The sequence below is a fragment of the Monodon monoceros genome, unplaced genomic scaffold (assembly GCF_005190385.1).
Source record: "Monodon monoceros isolate NGI ecotype Baffin Bay Population unplaced genomic scaffold, NGI_Narwhal_1 Super_Scaffold_20, whole genome shotgun sequence".
Lineage (NCBI taxonomy): Eukaryota > Metazoa > Chordata > Mammalia > Artiodactyla > Monodontidae > Monodon > Monodon monoceros.
In genome coordinates this window covers 47,943,383-47,964,208 of record NW_021703777.1, presented here as the reverse complement: position 1 = coordinate 47,964,208, position 20,826 = coordinate 47,943,383, and the positions used below count along the sequence as shown (strand labels likewise).

Below are 20,826 nucleotides of genomic sequence, written 5' to 3'. Positions count from 1 at the left end.
AGTTCAGAAAAATTAAACAACTCATCCAAAGTTATGTAGCTAATAAGTGGTAGGGCAAAAATTCAACCCTGGTCCCCAAGCCCTCATGTTGCACCATGACACTGTACTGCCCTACTGATAATATGGCAGTAATGAGTTAGTGCATTTAGTTGAATTTCATACAAAGTCTGACGTCTTTTGTCTATGGCCCTGTTAACTTCTGTTGTGCAATTTAGGGAGAAGTCACCTCCTTGAATACTCTGTAGTTTGAGAAGAATATTTGTTATATTTGCAAAATGGAATGAATTTGCAAGTTTTTTTCCCCCTTTTTCCACCCAAAAGAGGTCTGTGTCCTTGAACATAAAACACAAATAATCCCTGTGCTGTTAATTATTAGCAAGTCATCCCATTTGGAACATAAGGAAATAAAGTAACAGATATACCAACAGAAGATTACTAGTTAACAGGCATTGCTAGAGAAGACTATAAAAGAATTTCAGCATGATTTTCAATATTCTGCCCCCATCATCATCACCAACAACGAAATAGCTAGCAACCATGAAGTGGGAGGTATCAATTTTTTTAATTTTTCTACTAAATTTTACTGAATCCAGAACAATGCAAAAAAATGCATATGGAATAGGTAAGATATTTTGTGCTTTTCTTTTGTCTTTTTCCTATATGGAAATTCTTAAATTTGCTTTTATTCATTTGCCTTGATTTATTTATCATACTTACTGTTCAACACAGAGGAAAAGTATTTAATTGGTGAATATCATTAAATGAATGATAAACTTGTATCTTTATAAGAGTACAAGAGTTTTACAAAATCATGGCAGTGCTTAACGTTACCTGTGAATGGTTCAATGGTTCCAAGAAATTGGAAGATATAAAATCTGAATTTTAGTGTTAAGTCTACTATAAATTATTCTCATTAACTTTATTCCTTAGTTTCTTAGTTTTCTCAAGTACAAAATTAAGATGCTTGGATACATGATTCCTAATGTCCTCTCAGTTCTAAAATTGTATAGTTTTAACTTAGACACAAACATTTACATCTAACAACGATTACTTTCCTGATTGCAGTTGAAAATATCATTTCTCATGAAGTTTATCTTGCTTTCCAGCTTCCATATTGGATTCTTCCCCATGCTCTGCAGAGATGAATTTAGTTGACCTGTAAGTTTAGCTTGTATAAATGCACTTTAAATATGCAAAGCAATGAAAATTTTAGTTAGGTAATTGAATAAAGTTGGATAGCCCTATGAGTTTTTAAAAGTGTGAAAGCAAACTTGACAATGCTAAGAAAAGTTATTTATGTTGAATATCAAATTGATATTGAAGAAGTTGGACTGTTACTCCATGCCTTAGATGTTAACTCCAAACTCTAGATTCCTTGTAAAGAGATGGGACAAACAAAATCAGATTTTAGAAACTGAAGAATAATGTCTGATTGATGTTAACTATGTATGAATTCAGGAATTTTTCTCATCAATACCAATAGGATGACATTACCATATTCTCTATTCTGAATACTATTTAATCCTAGTAGCAAATAGTTGGAGGTAAAATGTTCTATTTTTGATTATTTGTAGAAGGTATGTTGTTCTCTTGAATGATATCTTTCTGTCCCACACTTCTGAAGTTTCTAATAAGGAATTTAAAGTCGTGTGTTACAGATACTGGTTGCACACAGAAACCTGCAGAAGCATTGCTTTGGGTCAGTCCATGATCAGACCTTTATCATGCTGGTAGTAGACACAGGTAGAGGTCTAATGACCAATTCTTTGCTTAAAAAAAACAAAAATCAAAAAACTACAAAGGATATAAATACCTTCAATTATGGAGACATTGCAGTGAGTGGATGACCACAAAAGGAGGAACCACTCTTAGGGGAAATCCACTTATTTTCATTGTTAACAGATATATGTATATTTATGGGAGAAGGGGACAAGAAGACAGACATTTCTTCCTGGATGGCTAAAATTTCACATACTTTTTTAGCAAAAGTCATCCCCTAAACAGGTCACAACATAACAGACAATAAAAACAAACAAAAACTAACCTTGAGAAAAAGATTGATATGTCTGTTCCTTAAGCATTCGTATGTATTTTTGTTTCAGAGCTACCATATTTTTTGCCCAGTTTGTTCAAGAGGCCACTTACAAGGAAGTAAGTCAAATGGTGAAAGATGTATTGACTGTAATAGAGAAATCCACTGGCAGTGAGCAGCCTGCAGGGTGTTTAGAAAACCAGGTGAGTGAATAATAATAATTTTTTTAAAAAGCACTGTGATATTTGACCAAAACTCAGCATGCAGAAGAGAAGATGCAGGGACTGCATAAGAAATAAATACATTTAAATATCTCAAGACCTGTTTTATGAAAGGAGGTTTAGGTTAATTCTGATTTGCTGGAGAGAGCAGAGGAGAAAATAATGGGTGTCTATTGTAAAGAGACAATATAAGCATGGTGACTAAGAGCTAAGGTTCTGAAATCAGAGTATCTGGGTGACCATGGGCGTATTACTTAACTTCATTGAGCTTTAGTTTCCTTATATATAAAGTGAGGAATAATAATAGCTTCCATTTCTGGGTTGTCATGGAGATTGATATGATAATGGTAGCAGGGGTTAATTTTTATTAAGCACACAATGTGAAAGGCATTATTCTCAGGAGTGTTACATATCCATTGATAATCAAAATACTTTGTGACATGGAGCATAGCATTGATGAATCAGAATCAATGTCCAGTGAGCCAAGAGACCCTGGCTGGGGCTCATTGGTAGAATATCAGCTTTGTTTGCAAATATTAATTTATTAAATCTTTATCATAATCCTAGGAGATAGATGCTAATATTCCAGTTGGAGAAGATGAGGCACAGAGAGGTTAAACAACTTTCTTAAGGGAGTCCAGAACCAGGATTTAAATTATGTCATCTGGCTCCAGAACTAACACCCTTAGTGACTTCATTATACTATACACTATAGTGAATGTGAGGTGCATAGCATAGATTAGGGTTGACAGATTTAACAAACAAACGACAACAAAATATGAAGCCCTCTTAAATTTGAATTTCAGATAAACAGTGACTACTTTTTTTATTATAGGATATCCTAATGTAACAGATTAATAAATAACAGTTATTAGTGTTTATTATTATCTCAATATAGAAAAGAATTAAGAACTTTAAAATGATTAGAGCTACCAGTTCTGGGACAAAATGCCCAGAGAATCCTCTGTCATGATGGAGCTCGTGAAGTAGCCAAAAAATGACGTACCTGCAATATTGCAAAGGAGATGCCCTTTTAAAGATATAAAGTACTTTACAACTCTGAAATTGATGACTTAAATAAAAATCCCTTATAGGCATCTCTATTTTTAGCTTGACATGTGAAATAAGCAAAATACATTTTATATTGCAACTTTACATCCAATGAGACATCCAAGGTGATGTTACAGATTAGTGATTTACCATTGTAAACTTAAAGGCATGATTTTTTAGGTGGATTGGGAACTGGAAGTCTTAGTTAAGATTTCCAGGATTCTCTAAATATTAGCAGTTATAAAAGCTAAATTAAAAGTTTCCTGAGATGAATGAAACACATGTATTCCTCAGAGGCATTCATCAGACTAGTGGTGTCATCACCTGATTTTGGTAAAGCTAAGGCAAACAAGAAAGATTTTAAGCATTTACAATGTACATTTTAAAACTCTTTCTTTTTTTTTTTTGATCTTAGTTCCCCAGCCAGGGATTGAACCCAGGCCACAGCAGTGAAAGCTCCAAGTCCTAACCGCTGGACTGCCAGGGAATTCCCTAAAACATTTTAGCTAAATCTATAATTAGACCCATTAAAAGTATTGGAAGCTATTTTTATTCAGTTTCAAAATATTTTGATTTTTATGTGAAAATAATATCCAATTTTATATCAGTGTCTCATAATAAGAATGCCAGATGGAGTATCTATGTCCTCCTTTTAAGATAAAATAATTTTGTCTAATAGGCATGTGTATTATTTAAGTTTGAAAACTAAATTCCGTTTTCCAAACACATAAAAGAAAGCTATCCCATCAGGCTGAAACTAAATATATTGGAATTTGTAGGGGGAATTATTTTCCTAACCTACCGTTCTGACTTTAAATATTAGAAAACTTTTCATGTGTTTTACAGCATTTTTAGGTAAAGTTAGTTGTCTTTCATTAAAAATAAATCTTATAGGTATCTGCCTTTCTGGAAGAAATTTGCCATGAAAAGGAAATTCCTGGCAAGTATGGGCTTTCAGACTGCTGCAGCCAAAGTGGAGAGGAAAGACATGACTGTTTCCTAGCACACAAAAAGGCCGTTCCAGCATCCATCCCACCTTTCCAAGTTCCAGAACCTGTCACAAGTTGTAAAGCATATGAAGAAGACAGGGAGCTATTTATGAACCGGTAAGGATCCGATTTTAAAGGTAGATAAGACCCCAGAAAGAGTGTAGTACCGAGCAGAATCTACAAATTCTGCAATTTGTGGCTGTATTCTAAAACATGGAGAAATAATGTTTGGTGTGGCATCTGCTGAGCTCCTGACCTACGAGATTAGGTGAGAAACATTAAGTGTAACTTTGTCTCCACAGCACGTAGATAGATGGGTATAGACCACACAGGAGACCCACCAGTTTTTCCTTTAGTCTCTTAGATACACCTTGTTTTTTCTCTCTAATTTTAGCTTGCCCAAGAATATGTTAGTGTGGCACAAAATGACTCCTTCTAGAGCCAAATATTTGGTGTGTTGTGTTCACCAAATTGCCTGAAAATAGAAAATGTTAGCGATCCAGGAATGTTTAAGGTACATAAGCATGTCTAACATTTATTGAGCATTTAGGATGTTTTAGGAACATGTGTGCTTGGCACGTATGAGCATAGTAATGCTCACAAACAGCCTATCATCTCCTTGTCCTCTTTCTCTTCATTCCTTTTCTTCTTCCTACTTTGCAGATGAAGAAATTGAAGCTTAGACGGTTAAGACGATTGGATGAGGGCAGACCACTAGTACATTCCCAAGCTGGGATTTGAACCCAGGTTCTCTGTTGGGGAAGCCTGTGTTTAACTCTTAATCACTTCTACCTTCCACGTTGTTGCCTAATCCAGAGAAATATAGAGATGCCCTTAGAACATCTCTGCTATGTTGACTGCCAGGGTGGATAATCTCGTTCTGCACTGATGAGAAAAAAGACTCCACCTTTCTCTTTTACTTAGTGGAGGTGTGGCCTTGTTGACCCCCGAAACATATCTGTGTAGGCTTATTGAAAAGGATACTTTCATAAGAATCATAGTCAGTGTTTTTGCCTAGTTTGCTCTTATAATCTCATAATACTTGGAGGATCTTTAGTGAGGAAAATTTTGACAGCAAGTGGAAAAAAATATGACTATTTTCTGAATCTTTTTAAACAATTCCAGAGTCCAGTTCCAAGCAGTAGCAGTCCTATTTTAATGTGTTTGTAAATCTTACTGATCCTTTTCATTTCACAGATACGTCTATGAGATAGCAAGAAGGCACCCCTTCTTATATGCACCTACAATTCTTTCTTTGGCTGCTCAATATGACAAAATAATTCCACCTTGCTGCAAAGCCGAAAATGCAGTTGAATGCTTCCAAACAAAGGTATTGTATTTGTGTGGATATCTGAACCAATAACTTCAATCTGGCTATGACTTACTAAAACCAAACAAAGTTAAAAATGGAAATATGCTTTGTGGGCAGAGTATCATTTTCAGAATAGAGCATATTTCAGCACTCTGCTATTCTCTGGGCTAAAAACGCTGGGTTTGCTCTTTTTTTATTCATTCCTTTATCCATTCATTCAGCCAACAATCATTTTATTATTAAGGAAGTGAGTTTGGTGCGATAAAGACAGAGGTAGAGGTGATAACATAAATGAAAGAGAACAGAGTAAGAAGTGAAGGAAGCAAGTGAAAGAAGATGGGGCAGAAGGAAAAAGAGCAGAAGAAGAGAAAAAAGGTGAATGAGAAGTATGATAAGTGCTTTATATTTATTATTTCTTTTAAACCTTAGAACAAATTTGAGGTGTAAGTGTTATTGTCATTTAACAAACAAGGAAACTTAGGTTTAGAGATGCAAATAGTTTTCTTAGGTTTTGGAGAGCTAGAACAACATCCACGATGAATTACTTGATGCCTGAAGTCCTATAACAAAATTCCTAAGAACTGTGACTATTCCCAGAATGTCAGGCTGTGATGCAATCTTACGTTTTGTTACTGAGAAGACATTTAAGAAATTATCAGGCTTCGATTTGTTCAAAATTACAGTTGTTTATTCATTATCTCAAGTATGAAATTTACACATGTTTCTGTTTCAAGATTTTTTTTTTTTTTTGCGGTATGCGGTCCTCTCACTGTTGTGGCCTCTCCCGTTGCGGAGCACAGGCTCCGGACGCGCAAGCTCAGCGGCCATGGCTCACGGGCCTAGCCGCTGCGCGGCATGTGGGATCTTCCCGGACCAGGGCATGAACCTGTGTCCCCTGCATCGGCAGGCGGACTCTCAACCACTGCGCCACCAGGGAAGCCCTCAAGATATTTTTAATAATTCTACCTGGCATAGATGTATATAAACCCATCTAAAAGAAAGAATGAATAAAGTTCTGCAAAGATATATTGCATTTATAAGTTTTAGCAAAAATTTTTAGAGTTTCATGTTTTAGTTGTATCTGTTGTTTTTCTAATTATTAGAGCCTATAAAGGAAAATACATCCTTTCTTGACACCTCATCTTTCTATCTAGGCAGCATCAATTACAAAGGAATTAAGAGAAAGCAGCTTGTTAAATCAACACATATGTGCAGTAATGAGAAAGTTTGGACCCCGAACCTTCCGAGCCATGTAAGTTTAAGCTCTATCTAGGGAACAAGGTGAGATCTGCAAAACTCCCATTTTGCAGTTTGAGTCCATTTTTCACATTGTTACTGTTGTAGAGAATGAAGTTTCCTTTGATGAGAGCTAATGTGATTAGAATCATGAAATCCTAGGATTGGGTGGAACAGATCAGTCTGCTGTTTAACACTTATTAAAGTTTACATGAGATAACACTTGAGAAGACTTTGGAGATTTATGCTTTTTACCTATTCTTCTAGATACTCAAGTTCTGGACTGCAATCAATTTACACCTCATAATTATACTACACTTTTTTTTTTTTTAGAGAAGTATTACCGTTTATTATTTTTATGCATTAGTTCATTGAGATATATGCTTTTTGATGTGTGTTATGATCTAAAAGAAATGCTCAAAAATTCCAGTTGTTTCTATTTTCATTTGTGCTTGTTTGTATGCTTTATATCTGTAAGAGATTTTAAGGTTCTTGCGGTAACAAGTTTGCTTTCTTCCCAGTACCCGACACAATGGTTTTGATCTATGATCTCCAGATGTTATTAAACTGTTTTTTTTTTTAAGTTGATGGAATGATCTTAAGCAGATATACCACATTTTCCTAGATTCTCTACAAGGTAGATTAGCCTTCTCTAAGTATCATTTAAAATTTCTGGCTTAACAAGAAATTCTTTACATTAACTCTGCTTCCTAATCTTCCTATAAAAGTCCATTGTGTCAATTGTTGCTTTTTATGAAAATATTCACTTGAGGCAATAATATTAGAATCCATTGTCCAGAGGAAAACAAAATAGTCATTTCTGAAGAACTGGCATGTATTTTCCTAACTGATGAAAGCATGTAACTCACTGAAGTCTGTTTTCTTGTCCCAGCTGCTAAAAAGCTCAGAGGCAAATTTGGAGTTTTTCAACTGACTGCATTAACTCTTACACTTAGCATATTTGCCTTTTCTCTTTTCCCTTGATTCTATCTATCTATCTATCTAATCTATCATCTATCTATCTTTCATCTATCTAATTTATCCCTATCTCATCTATCTATCTTTGTTGTTAGGATGAGAGGAATATTAAAAAAAAAGCCCAAACAATTGAATCAGGTAGTTCAACCTGTTCATTTTTACACATGAGTAACCCGAGGTCCAGACAGATTAAAACAGTTTACCCAAGACCACACTACTGGTCATCAGAACAAAGTTTTTCTAGATCCTTTTCATGATTTTTCTTTCTTTTTTTTCATTTTATTTTATTTATTTATTTTTATACAGCTGGTGATCCTTGTCATCATTTATTTCCATTACACCTACTTGTCTGCTATGTCGGTGATCTCTAATTGTCTGTGTCCTGACAACTGAGACTTTGAGGTCAAGTATAGGAATCAGAATTACCAGTGGTTTAGAGCCCCACTAGCCAGTATGGCAGCCACTAGCCACACGAAGCTCCTGAGCATTTGAAATGTGGCTAGTGCAAATGAGGAACTGTGTTCTAAGTGTAAAACCTGATTTCAAAGACTTAGTATGAAAAAGAAAATGTACAATATCTCATTAATAGGTTTGAATGTTATAACCAACAAGGACCTGCTCTATAACACAGGAAACTATATTCAGTATCTTGTAATAACCTATAATGGAAAAGAATCTGAAAAAGAATATATATATTCATATATATATATATATAAAACTGAATCACTTTGCTGCACACCTGAAACTAACACAACACTGTAAATTAACTATACTTCAATAAAAAATGGTTAAAAAATAAGTTTTAATGTTGATTACATATTGAAATGATATTATTTTTGATATATTGGGTTAGAAAACATATTATTAAAGTAAATTTAACCTGTTCCTTTTTACATTTTAATATGGTTACTAGGAAATTTTAAATTACATAACTGGTTTAAAGTACTCTTCAACTTTTATGCTGAAACATTTCTAGCCTAGAAAAACATCTGACCTGCTAATTGAAGAGTATTAAGTGAATGCATTTAAAGTTTATTTATTTGTTTGCTTGTTAAATGACACATTTAAAAATATTGTACATAGTGAAGACAGATTAAAATTTTTAGTCATGGATTTAGTTCCAAGACTGACTGATTCTTCTTGGAAGAGGTCAGATTATGCTTTAATCACCCTCCAACTCTATTAGAAACTTAAAGATTGATTCATGATTTGCTTTAGTTAAATTTACCTTAGTAATACAATGTAAGCTAAGATTTTATTATAATGACATTATTTATCATTTGCTATCCATAAGTAGTTAAATTTAAATGTTCTCAATTTAAAAAGAAAATCCGTCTTTATCAGTAGCAGCAAAAATACCAGTTGCTCTAGGCCACAGTGGTCTCACCAAGACATCTCTTAAAATTTATATGAACTATGCAGAAGAAATAAGAATTTTGTTTCTTACCTCCTTTTTGGGTCACACTACATGTCTTGGCATGATGACACATTTGAGTGCTTAGTCTGCTCCACTTTCTTGTCCCATTGATATGCACATATGCATCCTTCCCTATATTCTAAGAAGTAATTTTTTCTCCCAAGTAAAAGAACAATTATCGTTCTCATAGAATTTTCCATTTCTTAATTGTTTATCCTTTTTAATTTTTTCCCACCCTCTCACAGCAATGATCCCCAATACTCAGCATCAGGGTTGAACAGCAAAAAGATAGATATCATTAAAATTCACAGGAAAGGTTTTAGGAAAAGATAAATCACTTCTAAACCTTTTGTAGGGCCAGATCACAGTTTATAGAGCCACTGCCTTGAAAGACTGGGCTAGAATTAACAAGACATAACACTTTTCCTTTTCTTTTTAAACGAGAACATATTGGTCTTTTATCCTTGGAACTGTAACTATACTAATACTCTATAAATGTTATTTAAGTTTTTTTAACATCTTTATTGTGGAGTATAATTGCTTTACAATGTTGTGTTAGCTTCTGCTGTATAACAAAATGAATCAGCTATACATATACATATATCCCCATATTTCCTCCCTCTTGCGTTTCCCTCCCACTCTCCCTATCCCACCCCTCTAGGTGGTCACAAAGCACAGAACTGATCTCCCTGTGCTATGCAGCTGCTTCCCACTAGCTATCTATTTTACATTTGGTAGTGTATATATGTCCATGCCACTCTCTCACTTCGTCCCAGCTTACCCTTCCCCCTCCCACGTCCACAAGTCCATTCCCTGAGCCTGCGTCTTTATTCCTGTCGTTATTTAATTTTGATAGATAACCAAGATTGATTCTAATTCTTTTTTTCCCCTTAGAACTGTTACTAAACTGAGTCAAAAGTTTCCCAAAGCTAATTTTACTGAAATTCAGAAACTGGTCGTGGATGTGGCCCACGTACACGAGGAATGCTGCAGAGGAAATGTGCTGGAGTGTCTGCAGGATGGGGTGAAGAGTCTTGCCTCCTATAAAAGAGATATTCCCACTCCCTTTTCTTTCTTTTGCTCTCATTCTAAATGGGAGAAGGGTGTCTGCCATGAGTTGGTCATAGAATGTGGAAACTAGCTGACTGAGTGAAGTTACAGACTTCTTAACAGTAAAACTTGAATCTCTTTTGTTGACTCTGCTTTTCACTTAAGGGATGCGCCCCTCTTCCTAGACCAGTGCCCATTCATTCTTACTTCTAAAGGAGATGGTAACCTCTCTGGAGGTCTCCACACAGAATTTTTAAAATATATTTCACCCATTTGTGCTTTCATTTGATAAATATATATTGAATACTTTCTATGTGCTAGCCACTGTGGGGCATACCTGTTAGGAAGGCACAAGCTGGTTTTAAGAAATGTATAGTTTGATAAGAGAGATAAGACATGTGACCTCATTGGGGTTAGAGGCTGTCTTTGGTTTACTGTTATTTCCATAGGCCATCAGCGCCATGCCTGGCACATGGAAGGCACTCTATATTATATACATAGAGCTATTACATGAATACAACAAAATAATAAAAGAAACATAAAAAATAACACAAGATATTGTTCTATACGGTAAAAAGCTAGCCATCATGGAGAGGTGTGAATAAGGGCTCTAGGGGAATTAAAAACCAAAAGCAAATACCCCAAAAACAGAATCCTCAAGCATGCCATAGTCAGTTGCGATTTAAACAGCGTGGCATTGGTCTATTTCGGGGCACCCTAGGCTTCCTAGATGTTGGAGGCCTGTCTATCCCCAAATTATTCCCTCTCTGGTCCCCTGTGATACACCTTCTTCTTCAAGGAGGCTTAGAATCATTGCTCCTAGATATTTCGGTGGCTTGAAACCAGGGCTGGAATATGGTTTCCAGAAGGTTGAAAGTGAGGATAGAATGCTCCTTTCAGCCAGTCCATGGCAATTTGGCTGAGGTACACTTGAAAACCAGCAAGAAGCCAAGGCTGTAGGGGAGACCTGAGGGTGAGTCTTTGGGCCCAGGCAGAGAATCCTGTTGTCAGTAGTTGGGGCTGTCTCCAAGACAAATTTTCCTATTTCATTTACCTTTCCTTTTAGAAGCATTTACCTTCATATTAGGAATGGTAATAAGAATGATTTTATTTTTCTTTGATGTGAGTTGTATCAGTTTCAGTTGACTATTTTACTAATTTGTATACTCAATTTTTAAAGTTTAGTTTTTTCAATTTTTGGACTTCAAACCACCCTTTTCCATTAAAGTGAAAAAAATAATTTAAAAGTATGGTATATAAGTTGGATTTTAATGGCTGAATAATGGGTTCTAATTGTTCCTGGTGAGAATGCACAGAATTTTCAGTCCTTTGACAGTTACGTGTAAGCTCGGCTTCTTTCTGGCCACTTACGTGCATTTCATTATCTATAGACTGCCCTCTGGAGGTCATAATCGGTTACTGCAGGGTTATATAAACAGCAAAGGTTTACTACCAAATTTCAGTACTATAGAAAGATATGCATCAACATGCATGTCATTTCGTTTGAGGAGTACATTTGTGTTTTGTTTTTAAAAGCTTGCTATTAAAATAAAATAGTAGATTTTAGCTGACAACTATGAAAAGAAGAACTGAACAAACAAGGCTAGGTGGAAAGGAGTGAGGAAAGGTAGAGTAGGGAGAAAGCACTAAAATGGGAGACAAGGTAAATGTCTTCTTCCTTCCTTCTTTCCTTCCTAGGACTGGCCACGAGGTCCTGAATTAAAGAATAAATGTTTAAAACTTATACTTTATTTTTCTATTACAGGAAAAAATTATGTCCTACATATGTTCTCAGCAAGATATTCTGTCAAGCAAAATAGCAGAATGCTGCAAATTACCCACCGCACTTGAACTTGGTCATTGCATAATTCATGCAGAAAATGATGACAAACCTGAAGGCTTATCTCCAACTTTAAATAGGTTTTTAGGAGAGACAGATTTCAACCAACTTTCTTCAAGGGAAAAAGATCTCTACATGGCAAGGTAACACACTCTGTACATGTCTGTTCACACAAGTAAAAATTATGATGTGACTGACAGCTTTGTGTTGTTGAAATGGTTTCTGAACTCAGTATATGAGGATAATGTTAGAATGTTCTAAGCCAAAATATAGTTAGGAGGAAATAACTAGGAAATAAGGAATAGGGTCTATCTTATACTGATGAGACTTTCACCACTGCTGTTATTAACTGGCTTGCTTATGAGGATGCATTTTGTTTTGTATCAGTTTCTCTGGCATCAGAAGCATTGTCATCCCTGTATGGATTACTCATGTAAAGACCACCATTGGACTTCCGAATAGGATATGGATATTTTTGTAATAAGAAAGGCTCATAATTAAGAATGTGCTTTTTCACAGTGCATGTTTTAAAAACTTTTTCCCCCAAATATAACTTAATAGATAATGGTAGATAGAAGGGCTTTCATTGTAGCAGTTTATTTGCTATTTATTGAATACATGTTTTATTTTTTGAAGGAAGTGAAAACACATTTAGAGACATTTGCAGTATGGTAGTTGTAATTGACAAGACATGTTCTCATTCTATTTGCTTTTAAGGGGAGCAAGCAGTTCACACATTTTCCTTTATTGTACAGTGTGTATCAGTGGACACTATTAGAAGAGGGATTTGTGCAGCTCTTAGGACACTATACTTAGTGATCTCCAAAGGTCCTTCTAGATCTGAGTCTGCTTTTAATGTAGTAATGAAAAGAACGGTGCAATTTTTTTTTTAATATTCCTGGAGGATATTACTCTATTGTTGATTAAAATTAGACATGCACACATTGTTTGCACCGCTAAATTAAATTATGCAAACAAGAACAAAGTGCAGATTTCAGAAACCTATAATGACATTATTGGAGGAAGAACTAATATGACCTATTTCTACAACCTGGGAATACAATTAGTAAATTCAAGAATTCTCTTTAAATTTACCCATTCATACATTCTGAAGCTAATTGTTTATTTAATAGAAGCAGTTCTTCAATTGGAAAGGTTCTTTGCAGTAGAAATTTTCTCAGCCGAGAATGATCTTCCCCTAGACACTTTGTGTGGCTTCCTTCACCCAGGTTTTTCTCCTGAAAGAGCTACTCAAAGAGACTTTTCTTGACCACACACTCTAAATTGTCACCCCTTTTCCTTCTTGTCTACCTTGCTTTATTTCTCTTCATTGATTTATCACTACCTAAGATTGGATGACCTATTTCTTATTGGTTTCTGTCTCCCTATAATGCCTGCTTTTGAGAGGTCAGACATTTTATCTTATACATTATTGAATCCATACTGTTTAAAGAAATTGTTTGCACAGACTTGGCAGTGGAAAAATATTTGTTGTATGGATAGATTTCACGTCCATAATTGAAAGTGAATAGTGCAAAAGAAAACAAAATACCGTTTTAGAACAATTTGAGGGATTATAATTTTTATTAATAGCTTTGCCATGCGTATAGTTGAAATAATATTTGATTTCTAGGTTTATTTATTTGCATTTTAACTTCTGCATGCCATATAACACAGGAATAATTTGTCTCTTAATTCCAATAACATGATTTTTTTCACCCATATTTCAGATTTACTTATGAATATTCAAGAAGACATACTAAGCTTGCTGTCCCAATAATTCTAAGAGTTGCTAGAGGATATCAGGAGTTATTGGAGAAATGTTCACAGTCTGGAAACCCTCCTGAATGCCAGGATAAAGGGGTAAAATGCTCTAGCTTTTTAAGGAAAATCTGGAAAGCTAGATGGATATCATGCATTAAAAGTGCTGTTTGTTTGAAAGCATCTAATTACTAATGAGCAGTTAGTTAGTTATATCTACTAACTAGCTATCTAGCTGTTAAGTAGTGATTAACTAGTAGTCAACAACTATTGGCTTATTTTAGAAATAAGAGTGTTTTAACCAAAAGTTCTTTGATGCACAGAATAAAAATAATATTCATTTTTGAATAGCTCCACTCCAGAAAGGCAAGAATCTTGTACAGAAAGAATTGTAACTTTTTACCCAAAGTTTGAGTTCTGCCATCAAATAACTTGGTGATTCACAAAGTTTTAAACTTATTCTCCCTAAAGTTCATTTGTCTTAATTCTCACAATTCATCTTTAATATTAAAAAACCCTCTAAAAGTGGTTTCTCTAAGATTGGTATCAAAATAGAATAAACTATTACTGGCCAATTTTTACATACAAAGTTATGTGTGAAGAAAGAGAAAAAAATGTATGTAATAATGCTTGTATTTTCAGGAAGAAGAGTTAGAGAAATATATCCAGGAGAGCCAAGCGCTGGCAAAGCGAAGCTGCGGCCTCTTCCAGAAATTAGGAGAATATTACTTACAAAATGCGTATGCTTTTTTAAACAGTATTTTGAGTGATTTAAGATCATTAACTAGTGAGGGAAAGACCCATCTAAATTAATCACTCATGGCTACCCTAATTCCAGCCCCTATGTTGGACTGGAGGTCTTGTAATCTGATCACCCAGTTTCCAGTTCCAGAAGGTGGCCTTCTCCAGTTCACTCTCTTTAGGAGCAACAGATGGCCTGTGAAGCCTGATCTGTGGTACTGGCTTTGGGTTCCCCAAACCGTGCAGATTTTTGCAGTAAAGATACCCATTGTATCATAGTCTGTCGTAGTTAAAGCGCCAAAAGATCAAAGTGCATATCGAGGAAACTTCTGAGGTTGGGAATAGGAGTCAGCCTGCTGCCCAGCGTTTATTTTCCCGTTCGTTGTGATCTGTTGGTGTAAGAAGAGGGTAGGGAATGCTTATCAGAGTAAATGCACCTCCAGCGTCGGTCCAGGTACCATGTGGGTGAAACAAATGAGCTAATTTCATGTCCCCTGATGCCAAAAGAGGGTCTTTGAGAAGGAATGAGAGTCCAGAGACTCCTGAAGGACTCAGCAATATTTGCTGAAAAATGCTTCTTTCAGGTTTCTTGTTGCTTACACCAAGAAGGCCCCTCAGCTGACCCCAGCTGAGCTGATGACCTTGACCAGGAAAATGGCAACCACGGGAGCCACTTGTTGCCATCTCAGTGAGGACAAACAATTGGCCTGTGGTGAGGGAGCGGTGAGTGTTTTGTTTAGTCCCATCCTGTTTCTGCCCTGTTGGGCTTGAAATAGCCTTATAATTCCCATTTAGGGGAAATGGGGAAAACCAATGTGGAGATGGCTTTCCTGGACTTTTTGGATTAGTTGCAGTTGAAGGGGTGTAAGAACCTGGCTCTGAATGGTTGGCATGTGGGCAAGCTTCCTGTCCTTCTAGAATGGCTGGTAGAAGTGCAGTGAGTCTATTCAACAAACAAGCAAGCTTTATGCACAGGGGAGACAGAAAGACTGACACGTCACTCAGTTCATGATTTCACCAAATACCTACTTTAATGTTAAAACAGAAAAAGCTTCAACTTTGACAGATTAAAATATGCTATTTTGTTTTTAGCCATACCTATGTTTTTGTCTTTTATAGTTTAATTTTTTATGATGATATTAGGGACAATTTATTCCCCGTGACAGGGTGCAGCGTACAGAACAGGTAGGTTCCACGTTCTGAATAGTAAAATGACTTTCCAGTTGGTAATGCCAATAATCTTTACTTCTTAATGTCATACATGTGATTACAGGTTGAATTTTTTTTTATTATTTTTTCCCTTGAAATCACAATTGTGAATAAAATTGTGTATCTTTTTTTTTTTTCACTTTTCCTCTTTTTGATGATGGGGAGTCATTTGCTAGTCAATCTTCATGTCCTGGAATTTTTTGTCAAAGGTTAGAAATGAAAAGAAACTTTCCTGTGATTAAGCATCATCTTTGTCATTTATTGAATCCCACATGTTGGGAGGATGCAGGGGCACAGGATGGTGTAATGGTTCAGGAGTATATGTTCTGGGGGCCTCCTGCCTACATTCTCATCCCACTGTCACCACTTGTGAGTCTTGTCACTCTGGGAAAGCTAGTTATCTCACTAAGCTTGAGAATTTTCATCTGACATTTGAGAATAAAGTTAGGATGGCTGTCTTAAACGAGGTAATCCGTGTGACTCACTCAGTACTAGCCTGATACATAGTATGCCCACAAAATATGTTGGCCCTTGTTACAAGTTATTATTAGGTGTTTAAGAAATATCTCTGAAGTGTGGAAGGTAGGCCAATTCTACATTAGGAAAGCCGTAAGGACACACAGACTCACACACACACACACACACACACACACACACACATCTTATTTCTTTACAATTAGAACTACATATTAGCTGTATGTATGTATGTATGTATGTATGTATGTACGTATGTGAAAGGGTTAGGTTTGTGCTATTCTTACTTCAGAAAGTGATTCTCTGAATCCCAAAAATAAAATGGAAAGCTCAACTAAATATACATGGAAAATGTAGGCCATGTATTGATTTCAGAGACTTTTCCCCTTCAGAAGTATGTATGTAACTGAAAACGTGTTTTAAATCGCTGACACAAATAGCTGAAGTGGCTCTCCTCAACATCACTTGTGGAACATTGGTCACTAAATGCTGAAGTTTATCCCAAACAAATGGGTAAATAAGAATCTACAATATGGCAGCACATGATCCCTACACAGACAGCAAATTTTCCTGTAAATTAATTATAAGTTACTAGACATTAAACACTATTGCAACAATTTTCCTGAATCAATTCTATGGCTGATGCTCCCTCTCCTTGCTTTCTTCTTTCTCATTCTCCTAATTAGGCTGACCTTATTATTGGACTTTTATGTATCAGACATGAAGAGACTCCTGTAAACCCTGGGGTTGGCCAGTGCTGCACCTCTTCATACGCCAACAGGAGGCCATGTTTCAGCAGCTTGGTGGTGGATGAGACATACGTTTCTCCGCCATTCTCTGATGACAAGTTCATCTTCCATAAGGATCTGTGCCAAGCTCAGGGTGTAGCACTGCAAACAATGAAGCAACAGTAAGAAATGGGTATTTGCTAGCATGGAGAAGACTGACAACACTAAATAGTGGTGGAGATTTCTACTTCACACACCCAACACCCTTGGGCTCACCAGGAGAAAATTATTACTCCAAAGCACTTAAAGTGACTTTCAGAATAGTCTTGTCTCAGAGTCTTCATAGCCTCTAGTCTGGAAAAATTCACTGGGGCAGATAATTTCCTGTTTGTAACAATAGTCTCCTTTTAAACTATTGTTGTGTTGCATCTTGGGATCGAGGGAAAAGGGGCAATCTATTTCAGGTAATTGGGATATATCTTTGCAGTAAGTCTTGGGTACTTCCATTCCAAGCACTGAATAAACACTTTTGAATTTTTTTCCATACTATTTACTCTTTGAAGAGAATAATCATAACGTTTGATTCAACCATGCAATATGGGTGTTATGAAGTGGAATACACATTTCAGTTCATTGTGGGAGGCATTCTGTAATGATGATAGTAATGCAAGTCAATGTAACTCATGTTCTCCAAATTCCCATGCATTTTCATACTCCCATACTTTGTAAAAGGTCTTCCTTCATTTTGGAAAACTTGTTCATCCCTTTTTTCTCTGTCACAATCTGAGGCATGTTTCTAGGTACAGTAAGAATGCCGCCTGGCAAGCCTCCCCTATTCCCTGGGTCAACATTAATTCCAGCCTGAATGTATTACCAAATGAGTATTACAGGCAATTAGGACAGACAATGCTCAGGTTAGGGGTGTGATAATGTGAGTGACAAGGGTTTGGAAGTTGGAGCCTTTGAGTATGGATAAGACATATTTTAGAAGAGAGAACTGGAAAGAATTTTTTAGGCAAATAAGAAAAAGACTATTTCACTATAAGTAAGGTGGAACTGTGAAATAGTGTTTCATCTATAACCTGCACAAGTCCAGACCAATGGAACATTTAGCATGTTTCTCGCCTCAGTCTTTCTAATAAAGTATTAGCCAAGATATATGTGGTGAGTCTGGTGATGGGTTAATGCAATGAGGGTTTAGGGTAAGGGTTGCCAGAGCTCTGAAAGTTCTCTCCTAGGAAGGCTTTAGAAAAAGACCATTGCATAGCAGACTTCTCTTTTATATTGTTTTGTTTTAAATCATAGGTTTCTCATTAACCTTGTGAAGCAAAAGCCACAAATCACAGAGGAACAACTTGAGGCCGTCATTGCAGATTTCTCTGGCCTCCTGGAAAAGTGCTGCCAAGGCCAAGGGCAGGACGTCTGCTTTGAGGAAGAGGTATGTGCAGCTCATGTTTACACTCAGAATACTTGGTATGGAATTTTTTGTAACGAATAATGAAAAGAGTATCCCACTAATTTATAATTTTAAAATAATGCCAGAAATATTTAATTTAGAAATAGATTGAAGGACTTTATAATATTTAAAAATAATCACAGTTTTCTCACTAAGTATTAGGAGAAGTGTAATTTTAGAGTGCATTATGAGAATTAGTAATTTTGATTTATTTTCTAGTGGAGAAAACTGTAAAGTGAATATATAATTAACTGATGATAATTTAGACAGCTTCTGGCTTAAAATTTATCAATTGAGCTAAATGGATTAAAAGGATTTAATAGCAAATTAATTGTGCACATAGGATATTGGGGGACTATTTATAGGAAATATATTCAACTCAGGAGCAAGCCTTTGAATATTAACAGAGTAGTAATTAGGTATTATCTTAATATAATTATTTAGCAATTTTAGCTGGATTTGTAAATTGACTACATTTTGTAAGCCTCTAGCTTGTATTACTAAATATATTTGAATACAGCATCACTATATTTTAAAGAGATATTCTATAATTCAGCCTTTTTGCCAATTTTATTTGACTACCTCATGATGTAGAAGTTTAGATATTTTGTTATTTGATAATATTTAGAAATGTTGAGTTTTTCAATAGATAATGTAATTACATGGGTTTGAGTGTGTGTACTTATTAGTATGTGTCTGTTTTTGGTAGGAGGGGGTGGGACACAGATAATGAAATAAGATAAAACAAAACTGATAAAATAGATTTTAGGTAAACCATTTCTGATAAATATGATACAAAAAGATTAATGTCCTCTGTTTTGAGAACACGTTCATTTACATGCAGAGAACATTAACAAATAGTAGCATAGCAGTATTTTCTCTGCAAACCTTTTAATTTCTGTGACTGATTTGTAGAGAAAGGGGAGAGATGGGATGAGGCTTTGTAAAAGTTGGGAGATTGGTATAGGAAAAACAATACCTCCTGTTGATAAGAGTGGAGTTGTTTTCCTTCTGCCTTCTATTGTCCTAGCTTGTTGACATCAGAGTTGTATATCTTTATTTTTAACTTGGTTAATCTATAAACCAATGAATTCACCCCTAGGTAGTGGAGAGTTAACTGTACAACTGGCACAGTGGTCTGCTTTTTTATCTGATGATTCTTATTGACTGATTTATTTTATTTTTATTTATTTCTTTTTTAAATTGAAGTAGAGTGGATGTACAATATTATATGTTACAGCTCTATAATATAGTGATTCACAAATTTTTAAAGATTATACTCCATTTATAGTTATTATAAAATATGGCCTGCATTCTCTGTTGTACAATATATCCTTGTAGCTTATTTTATACCTAATAGTTTGTAGCTCTTGCTCCCTTACCTCTATATTACCCCTCCCCCCTTTCCTCTCCCCACTGGTAGTCACTAGTTTGTTCTCTATATCTGTGAGTCTGCTTCTTTTTTTATTATATTCACTAGTTTGTTGATGATTCTTTTTAATTTGCAGGGTCCAGCACTGATTTCAAAAACTCGTGCTGCTTTGGGAGTTTAAATTACTTCAGGTAACAAAAAATTCAGATAAGGCTAACTATAATGTTGATTCTCCCCAAATATTGATCCATAGTTAAATACATCCTAAGAGCTAACATTAAATACTTTTCTTAAAAGTAAATGCAATTCAGTAAAGAAAAAAAAAACTTCTTTAAAAACCCTGGAACAAAATAATGCCCACAATGTTAAATTAGTGATTCAACTAACTCAAAATTCTTTGAGGTTATTTCAAAGGCTTCAGAGAATGTCATTAGAAGGCCTTCTATCAGTTTATCTGATATAGATCCAATATATGTATATATATAATATAAAATAATAAAACCAGTTACATCCTGCATCTATTAATTTAATTAGTACTTATATTTTTGTTCTTGTTACAGGGGGAAGAGAAAAGACCAAAAGTCTTTATTGTTTGGTGTGAACTTTTCCCTTTAATTCTAACTGATTTGTGCTTTTTGTGAATTAAAGAATTGATGAAGACTTTTATGTGAAATTTCCTTATCATAAAAATAAAGTATCTCCAAATGTTTCTTTTTTCCTAGCCTGCTTATTTATGAACACTTATAAATAATTTCTTCAAATAGTTTTGTATACCATTGTCTGAAGCAGATTCTGGTCACAAAGCACTGAATATGGGTCATTGTAGGAGATTAAAGCCCCTCAAGGATGGATTTACGACATTGAAGGCTATATTACATGGTGAACTAAAAACATGTTCCCAAGTGAAGCACTTTTTGGTGCTTCTAGGGCACACTGTTCATTAAATGATCATTTAAGTAT

The 20,826-nt window shown here is 35.4% G+C and overlaps 1 protein-coding gene across 1 annotated transcript; it reads left to right on the top strand.

Moving 5' to 3' along the window:
- The first annotated feature begins 444 nt into the window (after positions 1 to 444).
- On the top strand, positions 445 to 20,574 carry AFP (alpha fetoprotein). The gene is made up of 15 exons (XM_029235723.1): positions 445 to 622; positions 1,107 to 1,158; positions 2,103 to 2,235; positions 4,198 to 4,409; positions 5,490 to 5,622; positions 6,759 to 6,856; positions 10,130 to 10,259; positions 12,051 to 12,268; positions 13,856 to 13,988; positions 14,529 to 14,626; positions 15,212 to 15,350; positions 16,997 to 17,220; positions 18,344 to 18,476; positions 20,003 to 20,057; positions 20,427 to 20,574. Exons 1-14 carry the CDS (start codon positions 538 to 540, stop codon positions 20,045 to 20,047), a joined length of 1,833 nt encoding a protein of 610 aa, XP_029091556.1. The 5' UTR covers positions 445 to 537; the 3' UTR covers positions 20,048 to 20,057; positions 20,427 to 20,574.
- Positions 20,575 to 20,826: the final 252 nt, after the last annotated feature.